The sequence below is a fragment of the Mustelus asterias genome, chromosome 12 (assembly GCF_964213995.1).
Source record: "Mustelus asterias chromosome 12, sMusAst1.hap1.1, whole genome shotgun sequence".
Classification (NCBI taxonomy): domain Eukaryota; kingdom Metazoa; phylum Chordata; class Chondrichthyes; order Carcharhiniformes; family Triakidae; genus Mustelus; species Mustelus asterias.
The window spans coordinates 57911141-57933884 of NC_135812.1; the positions used below are offsets into that span (position 1 = coordinate 57911141).

Here is a 22744-nt window from a genome sequence, read left to right on the forward strand (position 1 = left end):
TGGTTTTATGGCGGGTAAATCATGTTTGACTAATTAGGGTGGCGTGGTGGCACAATAGTTAGCACTGCTGCCTCACAGTGCCAGGGATCCACACAAACACAGGGAGAATGTGCAGACTCCACACAGTGACCCAAGCTGGGAATCGAACCTGGGTCTCTGGCGCTGTGAGGCAGCAGTGCTAACCACTGTTCTCTCTCTGTTTTCTCTCAATCTGTTTTCTCTCAATTTCTGTTTTCTCGCAATCTCTTTTCTCTCATTCTCTGTTTTCTCTCAACTTCTGTTTTCTCTCAATCTCTGTTTTCTCTCATTCTGTTTTCTCTCAATTTCTGTTTTCTCTCATTCTGTTTTCTCTCAATTTCTGTTTTTTCTCGATTTCTGTTTTCTCTCATTCTCTATTTTCTCTCAATCTCTGTTTTCTCTCAATTTCTGTTTTCTCTCATTCTGTTTTCTCTCAATTTCTGTTTTTTCTCGATTTCTGTTTTCTCTCAATCTCTGTTTTCTCTCAATTTCTGTTTTCTCTCATTCTGTTTTCTCTCAATTTCTGTTTTCTCTCAATCTCTGTTTTCTCTCATTCTCTGTTTTCTCTCAATTTCAGTTTTTTCTCGATTTCTGTTTTCTCTAATTTCTGTTTTCACGCAATCTCTTTTCTCTCATTCTCTGTTTTCTCTCAATCTCTGTTTTCTCTCAATCTCTGTTTTCTCTCAACTTCTGTTTTCTCTCAATTTCTGTTTTCTCTCATTCTCTGTTTTCTCTCATTCTCTGTTTTCTCTCAACTTCTGTTTTCTCTCAATTTCTGTTTTCTCTCATTCTCTGTTTTCTCTCATTCTCTGTTTTCTCTCAATCTCTGTTTTCTCTCAATCTCTGTTTTCTCTCAATCTCTGTTTTCTCTCAATTTCTGTTTTCTCTCATTCTCTGTTTTCTCTCATTCTCTCTTTTCTCTCAATCTCTGTTTTCTCTCAATCTGTTTTCTCTCATTCTCTCTTTTCTCTCAATCTCTGTTTTCTCTCAATCTGTTTTCTCTCGATTTCTGTTTTCTCCCAATCTCTCTGTTTTCTCTCAATCCGTTTTCTCCCAATCTCTCTGTTTTCTCTCGATCTCTGTTTTCTCCCAATCTCTCTTTCTCCCAATCTCTCTCTTTTCTCTCAATCTCTGTTTTCTCTCACTCTCTGTTTTCTCTCACTCTCTGTTTTCTCTCACTCTCTGTTTTCTCCCGATCTCTGTTTTCTCTCGATCTCTGTTTTCTCCCAATCTCTCTGTTTTCTCCCAATCTCTCTGTTTTCTCTCGATCTCTGTTTTCTCCCAATCTCTCTGTTTTCTCTCAATCTCTCTGTTTTCTCTCACTCTCTGTTTTCTCTCAATCCGTTTTCTCTCGATCTCTGTTTTCTCCCAATCTCTCTCTTTTCTCCCAATCTCTCTCTTTTCTCTCACTCTCTGTTTTCTCTCACTCTCTGTTTTCTCTCGATCTCTGTTTTCTCCCAATCTCTCTCTTTTCTCTCAATCTGTTTTCTCTCAATCTCTCTCATTCCGTCTATGTTTTCTCTCAATCTATTTTACCTCTCTCTGTTTTCTCTCTCTCTCTTTCCCTCTCTCTCTTTTCTCTCTCTTTCTCATTCCTTGTCTATGTTTTTTCTCAATTTGTTTTCCCTCTGTTTTCTCTCACACTCTCATTCCCTCTCTCTGTTTTCTCTCACACTCTCTCTCTCTCTCTCAGTCCCTCCCAGTGGGTGTGGGCTGTTCTCGCTCCCTGTCTCTCAGTCGGCTGCGGCGGCAGGATGGGCAACACGGATTCCAAGCTGCACTTCAGGAAGGCGGTTATCCAGCTCACCACCAAGACGCAGGTAGGCCGCAAGCCCCGGGCCTCCGGTGCTCATCCCGGGAAACAGGCCCCAACCCACGGGGGGAGGGAGGCCGCGCCGCACAAACCCCAAAACAAACATCCCCAAACCCCTGTAGATACAGGTCAGTCACTGTATAACACTGGGGTACAGTATTGGTGGGTACAGGTCTGTCACTGTATAACATTGGGGTACAGAGTTGGTGGGGACGGGTCTGTTACTGTATAACACTGGGGTACAGTACTGGTGGGGATGGGTCTGTCACTATATAACACTGGGGTACAGTACTGGTGGGGATGGTCTGTCACTGTATAACACCGGGGTACAGTACTGGTGGGGATGGGTCTGTCACTATATAACACTGAGGTACAGTACTGGTGGGTACAGATGTGTCACTGTATAACACCGGGGTACAGTACTGGTGGGTACAGATCTGTCACTGTATAGCACTGGGGTACAGTACTGGTGGGGGTGGGTCTGTCACTGTGTAACACTGGGGTACAGTGTTGGTGGGTACAGGTCATAGAAACCCTGCAGTGCAGAAGGAGGCCATTCGGCCCATCGAGTCTGCACCGACCACAACCCCACCCAGGACCTACCCCCACATATTTACCCGCTAATCCCTCTAACCTATGCATTTTAGGATTCTAAGGGGCAATTTTTAACCTGGCCAATCAACCTAACCCGCACATCTTTGGACTGTGGGAGGAAACCAGAGCACCCGGAGGAAACCCACGCAGACACGAGGAGAATGTGCAAACTCCACACAGTCTGTTACTCCACGGTCTGTTACTGTATAACATTGGGGTACAGTGTTGGTGGGTACGGGTCTGTCACTATAACACTGGGGTATAGAGTTGGTGGGGACGGGTCTGTCACTGTATAACACTGGGGTACAGTACTGGTGGGGGTGGATCTGTCACTGTAACACTGGGGTACAGTGTTGGTGGGTACAGGTCTGTCACTGTATAGCACTGGGGTACAGTACTGGTGGGGACGGGTCTGTCACTGTATAACACTGGGGTACAGTACTGGTGGGGACGGGTCTGTCACTATAACATTGGGGTACAGTACTGGTGGGGACGGGTCTGTCACTGTATAACACTGGGGTACAGTACTGGTGGGGATGGGTCTGTCACTGTATAACACTGGGGTACAGTGTTGGTGGGTACGGGTCTGTCACTGTATAACACTGGGGTACAGTCCTGGTGGGGACGGGTCTGTCACTGTGTAACACTGGGTACAGTACTGGTGGGGACGGGTCTGTCAGTGTATAACACTGGGGTACGGTACTGGTGGGTACGGGTCTGTCACTGTGTAACACGGGTACAGTACTGGTGGATACAGATCTGTCACTGTATAACACTGTGGTGGATGTTGTGCACCTGGATTTTAGCAAGGTTTTTGACGAGTTCCCATCTGTAGATTGGTCAAAAAAGTAATGACCCATGGGATATTGGGTAATGTGGCAAACACGGTAAACAGTTGGCTTAGTAACGGGAAACAAACGGTCGTGGTCAATGGATGCCCTGGCAAATGGAAAGTTGGTTGAAGTGGGGTTCCACAGAATTCCGTGTTGGGACCCTCGCTATTTGATTTGATTTATTATTGTCACATGTAGTGAGACGCAGTGTTTGTGTTGGATATTAACAATTTGGACATGAATGTGGAGGGGCACGATTGGAAAATTTGCAGCTGCAGCCGACACAAAGATTGGCAGAGTAGTGGATAATGTAGAGGATAGCTATAACCTGCAAAACCATATAAACGATAGGGTTGGTGGAGTGGGCGGTGAACTAGCAGATGGAATTTAACACACAGAAGTTTGTGGTAATACTTTCAGGGATGTCAGACAATTATAGGGAATACACAACAAATGGGAATATACTAAGAAGGGTAGATGAAGTGATAGATCTTGGTGTACAAGTATACAGGTCCCTAAAGGCAGCAGTTCAAGTAGACAAAGTTGTAAAGAAGGCATATGGAATGCACTCCTATGAGGGTAAGGATATAATGTTGGAATTGTATAAACACTGGTAAGGCCACAACTGGAGTATTGGCTGCAGTTCTGGTCACCATATTAGAGGAAGGACTTACTTGCTCTGGAGAGAGTGCAGAGGAGGTTTACAAGAATGTACAGGGCTAGAAAAGTGTAGCCAGGAGAAGGGATTGGATAGGTTATTTTCCTTAGAACAAAAATGGCTAAGGAGTGGTTTGCTAGAGGTGCACAAAATTAAGAGTGGGCAGGATAAAATTGTTTCCCTTGGTGGAGAATTCTAGAATTCAAAGAAGGGGCTTAAGGCTCCGAAAGCTTGTGTGGCTTTTGCTACCAAATAAACCTGTTGGACTTTAACCTGGTGTTGTTAAACTTCTTACTGTGCTTACCCCAGTCCAACGCTGGCATCTCCACATCAGGAGAATTCTAGAACCAGGGCACATAGATTCAAGATCAGTGGTAGTATGTGTAGAGGGGGCACAGTGTTTTTTTTTACACAGAGGGTGATGGGTGTCTGGAATTCGCTGTCTGAGTTGGCAGTGGAGACAGAGACCCTAAACTCTTTTAAAAAGTACCTGGATCTGAACCTTAAGTGCTTAAGAAGCTACAGGGCTATGGGCTAGGTGCAGGAACTTGGGATAAGAAAGGGTGGCATGGACAAGATGGGCCAAATGGCGGCCTCCTGTGCTGTTAGCTTTTTGTCGTTCTATGGGTACAGTAATGATGGTTATAGGGCTGTCACAGTATAACACTGAGGTACAGTACTGGTGGGTACAGATCTGTCTCAGTATAACACTGGGTTACAGTACTGGTGGGTACAGGTCTGTCAGTGTAACACTGGGTTACACTACTAATGGGTACAGGTCTGTCACTGTATAACACTGGGGTACAGTATTGGTGGGTACAGGTCTGTCACTGAATAACACTGGGTTACAGTACTGGTGGGTTAAGATCTATCACTGTATAACACTGGGGTACAGTACTGGTGGATACAGGTCTGTCACAGTTTAACATTGGGTAAAGTATTAGTGGGTACAACACTATAACATGGGTACAGTACTGGTGGATGTGAGTCTGTCACTGTATAACACTGGGGTATAGTACTGATGGGTACAGGCCTGTCACTGAATAACACTGGGTTACAATACTGGTGGGTACAGGTCTGTCAGTGTATAACATTGGGGTACGGTACTGGTGGGGACGGATCTGTCACTGTATAACGCCGGTACAGTACTGGTGGGTACAGGTCTTATTACTGTATAACACTTGGGTACAGTACTGGTGGGTACAGGTCTGTCACAGTATAACATTGGGTAAAGTACTAGTGCGTATAACACTATAACATGAGTACAGTACTGGTGGATATGAGTGTGTCACTGTATAACATGGGTACAGTACTGGTGGATTCTGGTCTGGTTATACACCTGCGATATGAAGCTTTCCCAAAATGAGAATGACATAGGTGATCAACTGGAAGTAAAATGTTGGATGAGTGTTCCAGTAGCGTAGAAGCTGCGGCAGTGATGGAGACATTGTTCTGTGGAGTTGGAGGTATACTATTTTGTAGTCAGAAGCTAATCCCGGGTTCAGATAAGGGATACTAAGGTTGCAAACAGTTTGATTCAGCCTTGGATGATGGCGCAGGTGAGGGCATAGATTGTTTGTGGCAGGAATCAAAGACAATATCTTGGTTCTTCTGAATATTTGCTTGGCAAAAACTTCTTTTCATCCAGTCCTGGATCTGAGGCAAGCAGATATCAGAGGCTAGGCTGAGAGAGGTGGTGAGGTGGAAATAACTGGATGTCATCAGAACACATGTGGAATCTGAGATGTTTTTGCGTGATGTTGCCAAAGAGATGAGAAATAAGAGGAAGCCGAGGATAGATCCTTGGGGAAGACCAGAAGAAACTATGTGGGAGCTGGAAGAGAACCCATTGCATAGTGATACTATGGCTACAATTAGATTGGTAAGAATGGAACGAGGTGAAAGCAATGACACCCAGCTGTGAAGGGGCATTGGAGAGGATGGTGCAGTCATCACTGTCAAAGGCTGCAGCCTCGCTGAGATGGACAAGGAGGGCCATTCACCTTGGCCACAATTGCACCAAATGTTGGTGATTTTGAAAGCTGCTCTGATAGAGTGACAATGTGGAAAGCTGATTGGAGGGATTCTAAGATGGAGTTGCAGGAGAGATAGACATAGCATTTTGAGGTGGCAGCTCATTCAAGGGGGGGCGGGAGGGGGTCAGCTTTCAAGGATGGTGGGGCTAAGAGTGGGTTTTTTGATGGGGTTGATGATAGAAAAGAAAGTGAGGCAGTACCTGAGGAGAGAGAACAATTGGGGACAGAAAGGTGGTCGGCTGTTTAGTGGGAATAGGTTGGATGGAACAGCAGGTGGATCTCATGGACACAGTGATCTTGGGAGGGGGGGGGGTATGAAGGGAGATTGGAGAGAAGAGATGGGTGCGAGTTCAGGGCTAAGACAGGGAGAGCCCAGGAGGAGGCTTGACGCAGCAGGCTAGTGAAAGGGGCAATTGGATAGTCTCAGTCTTTGTGACAAAGAAGGCCATGAATTGGTCATCTTTGTGGGTAATGGAGTAGGTGAGTGGGATTTACAAAGACAATTGTTTTGGAGATAAGGAGTGGGATCTTGTATTACTGTAATGAAGGCTTCAAACTGAAATGTTCCTTGATAGGTAATTCTATGATGTCTGTTGCTTTCCCTTGCTCACTACACTGAAACAATCTTGAGACTGGTGTCAATTTGAGTTAATCTTGTCACTCAAAGTTTGCAAGTGACTGCTGTCTGTCAATGAGAAGGCACCTTTAGCTTAAAATATTTTCTGAGTTAGAAGCCTGAATTAATTTTCCTTTCCTCTGTGAAGCACTTTGGGATGTTTTATTATGTTAAATGCACCTTTCATACAGGTTGTTATTGAGTGACTTGTTTCTTTGAATTATGTGGAAAGAGTATGTTTACAATACCCCTCCCTTGCCTGGGAGTTACCTGAATGTGGCCATAATGATGTGAACAGGCCCCAGCAGCCTCACTTCGAGTCATCAGGTTCACCTGATTAAACTGAGTGGGTAATAAAGAATATTTGTGGTAATTACTCAAGCTGTTGCGATTATTTATTCATTAACAAACCCTACTGAGGGGGCAAGGTTAGAGAAAGTAAGCATGGTGAATCGGGAGTTAATTACTGTCACGTCAAATGAAACTCTTTTTAATTTAACCCCTTCTATTCCATACCAGAATTAAAAGCAGGGTTAAAGTTCAGGACAGAAATACTTCATCACTCAACAACTGTTAACTCAACTGAGCTCAAACAAAGGGTCACGGACCTGAAACATTAACACCACAGAAACAGGCCACTCGGCCCATCCAGTCCATGTCAATATTTATGCTCCACTTGAACCTCCTCCCATATTTTCCCATCTAAATCTATCATAAGACATAGGAGTGAAAGTAGGCTATTCGGCCCATCGAATCTACGCCGCTATTCAATGACATACAGAGGGACATAGATAGGATGCAAGACTGGGCGGAGAAGTGGCAGACGGACTTCAACCCAGATAAATGCGTAGTGGTCCATTTTAGCAGGTCGAATGGGATGAAGGAGTACAATATAAAGGGAAAGACTTTTAGTACTGTAGAGGATCAGAAGGACCTTGGGGTCCGGGTCCATAGGACTCTAAACTCGGCCCCGCAGGTGGAGGAGGTGGTTAAGAAGGTGTATGGTGTGCTGGCCTTTATCAATCGAGGGATTGAGTTTAGGAGTCCGGGGATAATGATGCAGCTATATAAGACCCTCGTCAGACCCCACTTGGAGTACTGTGCTCAGTTCTGGTCGCCTCATTACAGGAAGGATGTGGAAAAGACTGAAAGGGTGCAGAGGAGATTTACAAGGATGTTGCCTGGATTGAGTGGCATGCCTTATGAGGATAGGCTGAGGGAGCTCGGTCTTTTCTCCTTGGAGAGACGAAGGATGAGAGGAGACCTAATAGAGGTGTATAAGATGTTGAGAGGCATAGATCGGGTGGACTCTCAGAGGCTTTTTCCCAGGATGGAAATGTCTGCTACGAGAGGACACAGGTTTAGGGTGCTGGGGGGTAGGTACAGGGGAGATGTTAGGGGGAAGTTTTTCACACAGAGGGTGGTGGGCGAGTGGAATCGGCTGCCGTCAGTGGTGGTGGAGGCGAACTCAATAGGGTATTTTAAGAGACTCCTGGATGAGTACATGGAGCTTAATAGGATGGAGGGTTATAGGTAGGTCTAGAAGGTAGGGATGTGTTCGGCACAACTTGTGGGCCAAAGGGCCTGTTTGTGCTGTAGTTTTTCTATGTTTCTATCATGATTGATCTGAACTTCACTTTCCTGCCATATCCCCATAATCTTTGATTCCTATACTGATTATAAATCCATCATGATCATCTATCCCCTTCTCCCTCAAATGCTTGTCCATCCCCCACCCCTAACCATTACTTGCCTAAACCACACCCGGTGGTGGCGAGTTCAACATTCTCATGACTCTCCAGATAAATAACTTTATTCTGAATATCCTACTGGATTTCTGGGTGATTGTCTTCAGTCAATGCCCTCTAGTTATGCTATTCTCCATATTTTCTCCCTATTAATCCTGCAGCTAGCTTTGTAAGATAATGTTTGCGCTGAGATGTTCAGTTCTGCGTTAAGCACCTGGTGTGGCTCAGACATCCTCCTCCCAGTCTGACATGACAGTGTCTATTGCATTGCTGCAGAGGAAGACATGGGCTGAGAAGGTGCACGTTTCCCTCCTTGCTCTCCCCTGACTTCCTGAATGTTTCCAGCATTTTCGATTTTAAGAATTATAGAATTCCTGCCCATATTTGAGGCGGCATTTTAATAGTTTTAGACACATTTCAATTCAGAGGTTGTAGGAATGAGCAAGTGTGTGTAGGATATTTAGAGATTGAGGAACAAAAGAGAATGATTCCCAATTAATTGATTGGATTAACTTTAGAGACAAGGAAGGTTGTAAGAGAAACAGTGCAGAGGACAGAGCTGAGAGGGGATGGACCATAAATTCACAAACCTTCTAACCTGTTTTCAGATTTTAGAAGCATTTTTCTCTGAGGTTTTGTCTGTTTTGGGGTCCTTTTATTCTGTCATGGTATAGAGTTTAATTTAAACCAGCTTCACACTCTCAAATCATAACCCGAGGACCTGTACAGCCCAGCAAGACACCATTTGTACCTGTGTCCGCTCTTTGTTAGAGCAATCCCGCTCTCTCCCCATAGCACTGTATCAATCCCAAACCAATCCCGCTCTCTCCACGTAGCTCTGTATCAATCCCAAACCAATCCCCCTCTCTCCCCGTAGCTCTGTATCAATCCCAAACCAATCCCACTCTCTCCCCATAGCACTGTATCAATCCCAAACCAATCCCACTCTCTCCCCATAGCACTGCATCAATCCCAACCAACCCCGCTCTCTCCCCATAGCACTGTATCAATCCCAAACTAATCCCGCTCTCTCCCCATAGCACTGTATCAATCCCAAACTAATCCCGCTCTCTCCCCATAGCCTTGTATCAATCCCAATTTATCCCCACTGCCCCACTCTCTGCCCATTGGCCTGTATCAATCCCAAACTAATTCCACTGCCCCACTCTCTGCCCATTGGCCTGTATCAATCCCAAACTAATCCCACTCTGCCCCCCCATAGCCCTGTGTCAATCCCAAACTATTCTGATTGTCCCACTCTTTCCTCATAGTCCTGTGTCAATCCGATACTAATCCCACTCTCTTCCCATAACTCTGTATCAATCCCAAATTAATCCCATTGCCCTGCTCTCTCCCCATTGCCCTGTATCAATCCCCAAACTAATCTCAATGCCCCACTTTCTCTTCTATATCCCTGTGTCAATCCGATACTAATCTCACTGCCCTGCTCTCTCCCCATAGCCCTGTATCAGCTGTATCAATCCCATATTAATCACAGTTGCTATTAATTTGATCTGGGATACAGGTGTAACTGGTAAGGCTGACATTTACTGTCCATTCCATTTACCTTGATAAGATGATTGGAAACCTTTCCCTTAAACTGCTGCAGTTAGATGATAAGGAAGGAGTTTTGGTTCATTAATTTAGTATGATGATGAAGTAAGATTGATATGTGTGCAGGTCAGGATGCTGAGTGATAGGAGATGAAGGTGTTCAAGTCTTTGCTGTCATTATCTCTGTCAGATTGGTGGAGGTAGCGTGGGGAGGGGGTGCGCTTGGCAGGCAGGGAGGTACTGCTGAAGTAACCCTGGTGAGAAGCTGTGGTCTATCCTGTATCGAGTACAAGGAGGCATTCTGCAAGAGGCAGGACTGCCCTTGTCGCTCCGTCAATCAGAATAAGCTCCTGTTGTGCTCTGAAATGGATTAAATGTGCTGTGTTGCACACAGTAGCACCAACCTGACTCCGCTGTGTGCCAGCTGTTGTTTAGACTGAGTGTGTGGTTCTGTGTCACAGACACTTCAGCAGAGGGCCTGGTGCTCTTTATTTAATATCTATTCTCCTTCCATGACGCAAGGAGAAATTCTATTGTCCTGCCTCACGCTAGCAAGTACACTAGGATGTGACTCACCCCAGGGTCTTCAATTTACAAATGGAAGTATAATCCACAGCAAAATAGAAGCATAATCCTCCTGATGTGTTAGGTCGTTATTGATAGCCAAATTTACCCAAATTGACCTATTAATATCGGGGGTGGGGGGGGTGGGGTGGGGGGGTGGGTGGGTGGGGGTGTGGGGGGCGTGGGGGGGGTGTGGGGGGGGGGCAGGGGGGTTGGGGGGGCAGGGGGGGGGCAGGAGGGGGTTGGGGGGGGGCAGGAGGGGGTTGGGGTGGGCGGGGGGGGCGGGGCAGGGGGGGCCACAGCGGGGGGGGCGGGGGCGGTGTTGAGATAGTGAGAGTTGACAGTATTTAGAGCAGAAGAAGAGATCAAGCTTGCCAGACATCCCAAGGAGACTGAATCAGGAACAAGCACTCACCAACATTTACACAAACAAGACAACAGCAGGGGGATACTGACAGTGAAAAATGATGGATCCTGAGGACCAGAACATTTTATTCCAGGGTTTTAAAGGAAGTGGGTGAGAACATTGCAGAGGCTCTAACTATAATCTTCCTTTGATTCAGGAACTGTTCCTTTAGATTGGAAATGTTGCAGCTCTGTAGGGTGCTGTTACGGCCACATCTGGAGTACTGTGCACGGTTTTGGCCTCCTTACTTGAGAAAGGATATACTGGCACTGGAGGGGGTGCAGAGGAGATTCACTAAGTTGATTCTGGAGTTGAAAGGGTTGGCTTATGAGCAGAGACTGAGTAGGCTGGGGCTACACTCATTGGAATTCAGAAGAATGATGGGAGATCTTATAGAAACATATAAGATTATGAAGGGAATAGATAAGATAGAAGCAGGGAGGTTGCTTTCACTGGTGGGTGAAACCAGAACTAGGGAGCATGGCCTCAAAATAAGGGGAAGCAGATTTAGGACTAAGTTGAGGAGGAACCTTTTTACCCAAAGGGTTGTGAATCTGTGGAATTCCCTGCCCAGTGAAGCAGTTGAGGCTACCTCATTGAATGTTTTTAAGGCAAGGATAGATAAATTTTTGAGCAGTAAAGGAATTAAGGGTTATGGTGAGCGGGCGGGTAAGTGGAGCTGAGTCCACGAAAAGATCAGCCATGATCTTATTGAATGGCGGAGCAGGCTCGAGGGGCCAATGGCCTAGTCCTGCTCCTAGTTCTTATGTTCTTATAAAATTACACATGTCACTCCGCTATTGAAGAAAGGTGAGAGAGGGACACCAGAGAATTTTAGACCAGTTAGCTTAACAACTCTTGTTGGGAAATTGCTAGAGTCTATAATTAAGGATAGAGTGAATGAAAAGTCTTCAATGTTCAGCTGATCAGAGGGAGCCAGCATGGATTTGGAAAGGGCAGGTCATGCCTGACAAACCTGATTGAATCTTTAGACGAAAGTACTGGACAGGGAAATAGCTAATAAAACCCTTCATAAGAGACTATTAGCTGAAGTTGAAGCACATTAAGTGAAGACAAGCTGTTGACTTGATTATGGCATTGGTTGAATGGAGGTGGGTAGCGATAATGGACATGTTTTCCTGTTGGCAGAATGTGACCAGTGGCGGCATCGCAGGGATCTGTGTTTAAGCCTCAACTATTCATCATATTTATTAATGATTTGGATGATGCGATAGAAAGCCACATAGTCAAATTTTCTGATGATGTAAAGATAGGTAGCTTGCCAAGCAGTGCAGCTGGAAAAATAGAGTTAGGAAAAGATATAAATTAATTGTGGAAAAAGAATTTCAAAGTCTGCATATGTGAGGTCATCTACTTTGGTTCCAAAATGGATGCAACTGAGTACTTTCTAAGTGTTTTAATCTGGAAAAAATGACTTTGGAGTCCAGCTACACATCATAAAAATGTGAGGAACATATACAAAAAATAATCAAAGATACTAATCAGATTCTGGCCTTTATATCTAGAGGAATAGAATATGGAGAGGCTGAAATCATGCTTAGTTTATACAGAGCCCAGGATAACTATTGTGAGCAGTTCTGGGCATTATATCTTAGTCAGGATATATTGAGTGCAGGGTAGATTTATCAGAAGGAAACCTGGTTAAATTAGAATCATAGAATCCCTACAGTGCAGAAGGCCATTCAGCCCATCGAGTCTGCACTGACCACAGTCCCACCCAGGCCCTATCCCATAACCCCACATCTTTACCCTGCTAATCCCCTGACACTAGGGTTAATTTAGCATGGCCAATCAACCTAACCTGCACATCTTTGGACTGTGGGAGGAAACTGGAGCACCCGGAAGAAACCCATGCAGACACGGGGAGAATGTGCAAACTCCACACACTGTGACCCAAGGGCGGAATTGAACCCAGCACTGTGAGGCAGCAGTGCTAAGCACTGTGAGGCAGCAGTGCTAAGCACTGTGAGGCAGCAGTGCTAACCACTGTGCCACCATGCCGCCCAAATTACAAAGGGAGATTACACAAACTAGGGTTATATTCCCTGGAATCTGGAAGGATGGGGGTGATTTGATCAAAATTATAAATAGTAAAGGGGCTGGATAGAGCTGATAGAGTGAAATTGTTTTCAATGGTTGAGTAGTTTATATACTACCAGGATATATATAAACATCTCCCATAACAGTCTTAATCCCTTTTTTATTTCATATTTTGACCCATCAATAGCAATGAAGTGATTCCATCCTGTTGAGCTAACTCTGTCTGCCTAGTAGCTGTGGACTGAGAGATGGAACCTTTTCCGTGTGGGGAATTTGGGTCCTGCATCTTATTGTCTACTTTGGCTTTCCGTCCACCAAAGCTTCAATTTGAACATTTACACCCTTGTTTTTAAACCCCTCCATGACCTCACTACTCATGAGTGTCAATCGTACAGTGCAGAAAAGGCCCTTCGGCCCATCGAGTCTGTACCGACAATTACCACTAAAGTTGCACTAATTCCACTTTCCAGCACTTGTCCCATATCCATGAATATTACGATATTTCAAATGCTCATCCAAATACTTTTTAAAGGTTGTAGGGTTTCCAGCCTCCATTCGCTTGCACTGTAACATCCTCTCGCCCTCCAACCCGCCGGGATCTCTGTGTTCATCCAATTCTGGCCTCTTGAGTGTTGCTGTTCTTTGCTTCATCATTGCCAGGCTATATATTTTGGAATTTCCTCCCTAAACCTATACCTCTCGATTATCTTTATGACACCATTTAGAACTTGCCTCTTGACCACATTTTAGTGATTTGTTCTAATACCTCCTCCTTCAGCTTCGCATCATTAATTATATTACATTTCTGTGAAGTGACGGGCGATGTTTTACTATATTAAAGAGATAGCTACATTGGGCCAGGCATTATTCGATTATTTGGGGTGTTCCAAGTCTTGTTTGCTCAGTGTTTAAGGAAGTAAATTCAGTTTTGAATCGGCTTGGAGGTGTGGTTCTCTGAATGAATTACACACAACCAGTCAATAGTTTTGTCACACTATTTAGCGCTGTCTCTGAAGGAATGATTCATGCTGCCGTCAAACTTTCCAATTGTGTGGAGAACGCGATTGACTTTGAAATTAAATCACATCCTAACTTGCACCAAGTCCTGTTTACCCACCCTGTGCTCACTGACCTACACTGGCTTCTCATCCTTGTTTTCAAATCCCTCCATGGCATCGACCTTCCCAACGTCTGTCCCTTCTCCAGCCTTCCCTGTGTCCTCCGGCCCTCCCTGTGTTCCTTCATTTCAGAACTCTGACACATCCCTGAATTTTGCCTCGAGTGAGTGTGCCCTCAGCTGCCTTGGCTCGAAACTCTGGAAATTCCCCCCTAAACTTCAGCATTCTCCACATTCTTCCCCCTTATTTAGATGCTCCTTAAAATCTACCCCTTTATCATGTCCAAATATCACCTGATTAGCCTCTGTGTCAGATTTTGTTTGATTCTGCTCCTGTGAAACACTTTGAAGTTTGATTCTGTTAAAAGTGCAATAGGAAAGCAGGTTTCTGTTGTTCAGTCTGTTTGATTGTGTGTGCATGTGTGTAGTGTGTAGCATGTGTGGGGCGTGTGTAGCGTGCGTGTGTGTGTAGCATGTGTGGTTTGTGTGCATGTGTGTGTGTGTGTGTAGCGTGTGTGGGATGTGTGTGTGTGGGGTGTGTGTGTGTGTGTAGCGTGTGTAGGGTGTGTGTGTGTGTGTAGGGTGTGTGTGTGTGTGTAGGGTGTGTGTGTGTGTGTGTAGCGTGTGTGGGGTGTGTGTGTGTGTGTGTTCTTTTGGTAACCTTTCTCTCTTACATTTTGTAGCCAGTGGAGGCCACAGATGATGCATTCTGGGATCAGTTCTGGGCGGACACGGCTACATCCATCCAGGACGTGTTCACCTTGGTGCCAGCGGCTGAGATCCGAGCTGTCAGGGAGGAGTCGCCCTCCAACTTAGCCACCCTGTGCTACAAGGTACGCAAACCATCTGTCCCCTCCTGTGAACTTTGAGCTCAATAAATTGGGGAATGTTTGTCATGGGGATTGGAATATTTCTCTTTTCCACACCTCAGTGCACAGTGGTTAGCACTGCTGCCTCACTGCGCCAGGGACCTGGGTTCGATTCCCTGGTTTGGGTCACTGTCTGTGCAGAGTTTGCACGTTCTCCCCGTGTCTGTGTGGGTTTCCTCCGGGTGCTCCGGTTTCCTCCACTGACCGAAAGACGTGCTGGTTAGGTGCATTGGCCATGCTAAATTCTCCCTCAGTGTACCCGAACAGGTGCCGGAGTGTGGCGACTCAGGGATTTTCACAGTAACTTCATTGCAGTGTTAATGTAAGTCTTGTAACACCAATAAATAAACTTTAAAACATTAAACAGTGTTGCGATCTGACGTGATGTACATCCTGGGTTAGTTACAGAATAACATCAACTACACTGACTCCATCTAACACTTCCAGGACAGTAACAGCATAGGGTTGGATACAGAATAAAGCTCCCTCTACACTGTCCCCACCAAACAATCCCAGGACAGATACAGCCCGGGCCTAGATACAGAGTAAAGCTCCCTCTACACTCCTCATCAAACACTCCTAGGACAGGTACAGCATAGTGTTAGATACAGAGTAATACTCTCTCGACACTGTCCCCATCAAACACTCCCAGGACAGATACAGCATGGGGTTGGATACAGAGTAATGCGCCCTCTACACTGTCCCCATCAAACACTCCCAGACAGGTACAGCATGGGGTTAGATACAGAGTAAAGCCCCCTCTACACTGTCCCCATCAAACATTCCCAGGACAGGTACAGCACTGCCAGATACAGAGTAAAGTTCCCTTGACACTATCCCCATCAAACACTCCCAGAACAGGTACAGTACGACGTTAGATACAGAGTAAAGCTCCCTCTATACTGTCCCCATCAAACACTTCCAAGAACAGGTACAGCACGGGGTTGGATACAGAGTAAAGCTCCCTCTACACTGTCCCCATCAAACACTCCCAGGACAGGTACAGCACGGGGTTGGATACACAGTAAAACTTCCTCTGCACTGCCCTCATCAAACACAGTAAGGAGTCTAACAACACCAGGTTAAAGTCCAACAGGTTTATTTGGTAGCAAACACCACAAGCTTTCGGAGCGCTGCTCCTTTGTCAGGTGAGTGGGAGTTCTCTCACCTGACGAAGGAGCAGCGCTCCGAAAGCTAGTGGCGTTTGCTACCAAATAAACCTGTTGGACTTTAACCTGGTGTTGTTAGACTCCTTACTGTGTTTACCCCAGTCCAATGCCAGCATCTCCACATCATCAAACACTCCCAGGACAGTTACAGCACGTGGTTAGATACAGCGTAAAGCTCTCTCTACACTGTCCCCATCAAATATTCCCAGGACAGGTACGGCATGGGGTTCGATACAGAGTAAAGCTCCCTCTACGTTGTCCCCATCAGACACATTCCTGGACAGGTACAGCACAGGGTTAGATATGGAGTAAAGCTCCCTCTACACTGTTGCAATGCTGATATTCAGTGACCCAAGAATTCTATAATATTCAAGGCAAATTTTTGCAGCAAATGCAACCAGATTATTGGGCATCTGTCAATAACTGTGTCGCATCCATTCTAGATTTGGAGAAACCTCAATTTCAATATAGTGAAATATGTATTTTAGCTATTATAGAAATTTGTTTAGAAAGATTGAGCAGTTTGAACTGATGAAAAGGAGTTGCTGTGCTCAGTTCCAGATGATAAGACACAAATGACAGAGTGAGGGTAGTTAGCCGGGTGCTAATTGGCTGAAAGATGTTAATGAGAAGTTAACTGAAATCTGGAGCATTTGATGGCATTGTGAATAGGAAATGATATAAATGCCAATCTTCCAATGCACTTTGTTTGGCAGTTCGTCACTGACCCTGGGAGTATTTCGAGGTGACCTACTAAGAACAGTAAGATGTCTCACAATACCAGGCCAAAGTCCAACAGGTTTACATGGAATTGTCTCAAGCCAGAACAGTTAGTCGGATTTTGCATGAACCCGGGGGAACACTTCAGCAGTCAAGGACATTCAGCCTCTGATCTTCGGGTAAACGATCTCCAACGCGACCTTCAGACACACGGCAAAGCAGAATTATCGAGCAGAAACTGATAAGTTCCGCATGCATGAGGACGGTCTCAACCGGGATCTTGGGTTCATGTCACACTACTTGTAAACCCCCACCATACTGCCTGGGTTTGCAAAATCCTACTAACTGTCTTGGCTTGAGACAATTCAAACCTCTTTAACCTGTGATTATTCCTCTCTCCACTCCACTGTTTGTACCTGTACCTCTCCACTCACTTGATGAAGGAGCAGCGCTCCGAAAGCTTGTGATTCCATATAAACCTGTTGGACTTTGATCTGGTGTTGTGAGACTTCTTACTGTGCCACCCCAGTCCAACGCTGCCTTCTCCACATCAATTAAGAACAACAAGACACCAAATTAAAAGCTGCCTTTTCTTTTTAACAGACTGATGTTAGCTTGCTCAGTGCACATAGTGAAAGCTTAGATTAGCCTATTGACTGAGTTTAAAATTACCCGCTGTATTGACCTTTGTTATTTTCAGAAGAAAAACAATTAGAGTGTGCTGGCTCTGGAAAAGTAGCAGGTTTGCTCCGAGCCCAGAAAGTGCTCACCCCACAGTGTTGTTTGACCCATTCTGTAACATTTCAGCAAAAGCCAATGTGACAGTTTGTGGCTCAGCCATTGTTACTGTGCTTAAATTGTGGCTTCACTCCATGATGTAATCTTTGCTCTTGTGCTACACCAATCCGGTGCTGCTGTGTTGGTAAGTGCCATACTTGCATCAGAAGTGAATATATCTGTGTGTGAGGTGAGTGTTGGAGATCCCACGTCACACTGGAAGAGCTGAGAGTTCTCCTGATGTTCTGGCTAACATTCCACCCTCAATGAAAGCCATTTAAAAACATGATCTTGTCGTTGATGTTTGAAACCAGACTGCTTCAGTTATCTACAACACCTTGGAGTGCCGGGCGAGATTGATAAATTGCGATATAAATACAAGTTCTATCAATTTCCCACAAGCCACCTCCCAGTTACTCACTTCCCTGTCAATCCAGCAAATATTTCCAGGGAGTGTAGGGAGAAGCCTGGAGTGAGACAGTCACCTCATGCACACAAATCATCTTCTGTATAGCTCAAGTCAGCTTAAGAGTCTAAAGAAAGTGCCTTGGTTTCCTCTTCTCTGTGTAGTTACTTCTATCCATGTGAACGTGTAAGATCAAAATTGGAGTACTCTGCTGGTTTGTCCACTCCCCAAGTCCCCTCCATTGTGGCAGACATTGGGGAGGTTACTTTACTGTTGTTGACTTCTGTTCATTACTCGTAGAATTGAACAGCATAGGAGACCATTCTGCCCATCAAGCTCTTGTCTGCTGTTTGAAAGCTATCCAATTAGCCCCACTCACCTGCTCTTTCTCCCCTTAGTTCTGCTAAGTTGGGGGAGAGAGTTCCTTTTATCCCACATGTACTTGTGCCAATTTAAAAAATATCTGTGTCCTCTGGATGCTGCCTGTTTCCTCAGTGAAAACAGTTTCTCCTTATTTACTCTTATCAAAACTCTTCATGATTTTTAACCCCTCTAGTAATTTTCCCCACAATTTTCCCTGCTCTGATGGAGGACAATCCCAATTTCACTCTTCTCTCCATGTAGTTGAAGTTTCCTATCTCTGGTAATTCTCTGTATTCTGCCTACGCTTACTATTCTGTGCTCCTGTTTCTTACCTGCTCTGTATTTGCTGTATTTGTGGTTGCCTCTCTCTGTGCCGACAATTGTGTGGTCTGGGGAAGCCTCAGTAAGAGGAAATATAGCTTGAGAGTATTTCCTTCCTCGGTAACCCTGTTGGTCACAGTTTCCGCACATACAGACATTGCAGTTCTCAGAGAACGACTCAGGCTAAACAGTGTTATCTGGTTTCCTTAAATATACCAGTGATGAACTGGGACTGGACTGGTTCTTTTATGGGGTGAGTTCTCCAGAAGCCTGGACTCATTACAAACAAAGTTAAAATCCTACCACGTCAGTTTAAGTTTGGTTTAAAAAGAAAATCTTTGAGTATGAAACTCTTCTCTGTAAATGTGATTGTCAAGCTCTTGCTGTAAAATCCCAGTTGTCTCCTGGATTTCCAATGAGAAGGAAACTTGGCATTTAAGTCCACTCGGGCCTGTATGTTACTCCAGTCCAATACCAGCCTGCCATCTGAAGTAGACTAGCAAGTGACTGAGTCTTTCAAAAAGCTGCCAGCACTTCAAGGCGAAACCTATTATCACCTTCTTAAGACAATTAAGGGTGGTCATTATAGAATCCCTGCAGTGTAGAAGGAGGCCATTCGGCCCATCGAGTCTGCACCAACCACAATCCCACCCAGGCCCTACCCCCATAACCACATGCATTTACCCTAGCTTGTCCCCCTGACACTGAGGGGCAATTTAGCATGGCCAATCCACCTAACCTGCACATCTTTGGACTGTGGGAGGAAACCGGAGCACCCGGAGGAAACTCACGCAGACACGGGGAGAACGTGCAAACTCCATACACAGTCACCCAAACTGGGAATTGAACCCAGGTCTCTGGTGCTGTGAGGCAGCAGTGCTAACCACTGTGCCACCCTGCCACCCACATGCAGGATTTGCCAGCGACATTAATGCCAAGTGTGTGGCATTACAGGGATAGGGCAGGGGGAAATCAGTGGTTAGCACTGCTGTCTCACAGCGCCAGGGACCTGGATTCGATTCCCAGCTTGGGTCACTGTCTGTGTTGGGTTTGCACGTTCTCCCCGTGTCTGCATGGGTTTCCTCCAGGTGCTCCGGTTTCCTCCCACATTCTGAAAGACGTGCTGGTTAGGTGCATTGACCTGAACAGGCGCCAGAATGTGGCGACTAGGGGAATTTCACAGTAACTTAATTGCAGTGTTAATGTAAGCCTTACTTGTGACGAATAAATAAACTTTAGAGACAGACCTGTACTCGCCAGTATATATTGATGTGAATAATTGTGTGTTGTCCATACAGGCTGTTGAGAAGTTGGTCCAAGGAGCAGAGTCCGGCTGCGCCAGCGACAAGGAGAAGCAGATCATTATCAACTGTACCCAGTTGCTTACCCGTATCCTGCCGTATATTTTTGAGGATCCAGATTGGAGAGGCTTCTTTTGGTCAACAGTGCCAGGAGCAGGACGTGGTGGGGTAGGTCTATCCAGGCCCTTTACTCAGACCGTTGTGTGTGCTGATCACCGGCTGGGTTGATCTTGGCCTTTGCTGAAATGTTCTTACCAACAACAACCTGCATTGTACTTGCATAATACTCCTAAAAAATTCACAAGAGTCTTAGTCATTGAAGCACCGAGGGAGGGATTGGGAGGAGGTGAATGGAAGTTTGTTGCTGATGAAAGATTTTAGCCGAGGTTTTCTGGATGGAGAGTGGTGGTGAGGGTGCTGAATGGCCTGGGCCAGTGTGGCTGATGTCCCTGTTTGAATTGACGAGGGAGAAGCTTGACTAGCACGGTGAGAAGGATTGATTTCCCCTCTCCATAGTGACCTGAATCAATCCCTCCTCCTACTCCTCGCCCACGGTGACCCAGTGATCCTCCCCTGAGTCCACAGTGATACCAGGATTTATCCCAACCCAGTGTATAGTGAGCAGGATTTACCTCCACCCAAGTATATAGTGAACAGGATTTACCCCCACCACAGTGTATAGTGAGCAGGATTTACCCCCACCCCAGTGTATAGTGAGCAGGAATTACCCTTACCCCAGTGTATAGTGAGCAGGATTTACCCCCACCCCAGTGTATAGTGAGCAGGATTTATCCCCACCCCAGTGTATAGTGAGCAGGATTTACACCCACCCCAGTGTATAGTGAGCAGAATTTACCCCCATCCCAGTGTATAGTGAGCAGGATTTACCCCCACCCCAGTGTATAGTGAGCAGGATTTACCCCCACCCCAGTGTATAGTGAGCAGGATTTACCCCCACCCCAGTATATAGTGAGCAGGATTTATTCCCCACCCCAGTGTATAGTGAGCAGGATTTATTCCCCAACCCAGTGTATAGTGAGCAGGATTTACCCCCACCCAGTATATAGTGAGCAGGATTTATTCCCCATCCCAGTGTATAGTGAGCAGGATTTATTCCCCATCCCAGTGCATAGTGAGCAGGATTTATTCCCCATCCCAGTGTATAGTGAGCAGGATTTATTCCCCACCCCAGTGTATAGTGAGCAGGATTTATTCCCCATCCCAGTGCATAGTGAGCAGGATTTATTCCCCATCCCAGTGTATAGTGAGCAGGATTTATTCCCCATCCCAGTGTAGAGTGAGCAGGATTTACCCCCATCCCAGTGTATAGTGAGCAGGATTTACCCCCATCCCAGTGTATAGTGAGCAGGATTTACCCCCATCCCAGTGTATAGTGAGCAGGATTTATTCCCCAACCCAGTGTATAGTGAGCAGGATTTACCCCCATCCCAGTGTATAGTGAGCAGGATTTACCCCCATCCCAGTGTATAGTGAGCAGGATTTACCCCCATCCCAGTGTATAGTGAGCAGGATTTACCCCCATCCCAGTGTATAGTGAGCAGGATTTAACCCCATCCCAGTGTGTAGTGAGCAGGATTTACCCCCACCTCGGTCTTTATACCAGGATTGCCCGCTATCTCAGTCTATGGTACATGATCCTGGCTAGGATAGCAGTGTGAGTTGCATACTATTGGTCTGGTCAATGGGCTGGATTTTCCCAGTTGGGCTATAATTCCATTGTGAGTTGGGAATATGGAAGTGGCTGTGGAGGGTCTTCAGGTTCGATCTTCCTCCAGATGGCCTGTTAAAAATGGCAAGTGGACCACGGAATTGAGAGGCCCAATAGGAGGGCCGATAGCCTCATCGGGAAAGGTGAGCACTGCTGAGGCAGACAGGAGACCACGAGGGTGCCTCAGCATGAAAGTGCTCTCCGATACCTTCTCATTCTAGATTAAAGAAGCCCACAACACGTAGGCAATGGAAGGGGAATCCTCACCTGAGGATGTTTGGGCCTGCTGCCTCTAGCCAGCTGGAAGGCTGTACATTTGGGTGGTGGCTCCAGGTACAGTAAGAAAGTGTCTCCATCAGAATATGGTCCTTTATTGGTTCCTTGATTGACGTAATTAGTTGCCCAACTCATTGGAGCAGGTACTGACTTCCTTCCTCAACTGCACCTGGGAAGTAGGAATGTATCATGGAGCTGTCCTCGTGCCTTCCCCCTATTTTCCCAGCCCACGCCCAACCTTCCAACCCTGTCTCTCATATTTAAGTTGTGTTCTCATCAGAGAAAATAGTTTCTCTGTATTTTCCCTAATGAATCCCTTTATAATGTTAAACACCTCAGTCACATCAACCCTCAACCTCGCCAACTCAAGAAGATTTTTTTTTTCCATGACCTGAATAACCTCCTAATTCTCTGAAATTATTGAGCGACCGCACACAAAAAGAGGCATTGCAAAGCGGTGAAGGGCTTTATGTCAATCAAAATTGTAGTTTACTTGCCCCAGCCCTATTGCAAGGCTCTGAGCACACCTCAGCCAGAGGCATAGCACTTGTTCAGGATACAGAATGTGATCAGACTGGATTTATCAGGCTGACTGGAAATAGTCATGTTGCTAAAATCTTGAATGTTGGCTCCCCAGGGCCTGGTGGATAAGTGCACTGCTTGATGCAGCCCTGGACACAGGCAAGCACGGTCTCACATCAGTTCAGTCAGGTTATTAAGGCCATAAAAAGGCAGACAAGGCCTGGGGTTCACTTGTTGAGGAATAGAATTTAAAAGCAAAGAAATTACCATAGAA

At 45.8% G+C, this 22744-nt stretch overlaps 2 protein-coding genes across 2 annotated transcripts in view; one reads left to right on the forward strand and one right to left on the reverse strand.

Annotated features, from left to right (window-relative positions):
* Window positions 1-14107, reverse strand: part of cdr2l (cerebellar degeneration-related protein 2-like) — a 44765-nt gene extending 30658 nt beyond the window's left edge. Inside the window, exon 1 of the mRNA XM_078225279.1 lies at window positions 14033-14107. The gene's annotated coding sequence lies outside the window, so the exon portion shown is untranslated. The remainder of the gene's footprint in view (window positions 1-14032) is intronic.
* LOC144502027 (protein HID1-like) overlaps window positions 1752-22744 on the forward strand; it is a 104541-nt gene continuing 83548 nt past the window's right edge. The window contains exons 1-3 of the mRNA XM_078226041.1: window positions 1752-1838; window positions 14701-14850; window positions 19941-20106. Coding sequence (XP_078082167.1) covers window positions 1773-1838; window positions 14701-14850; window positions 19941-20106 — 382 coding nt within the window. The 5' untranslated portion in view covers window positions 1752-1772. The remainder of the gene's footprint in view (window positions 1839-14700; window positions 14851-19940; window positions 20107-22744) is intronic.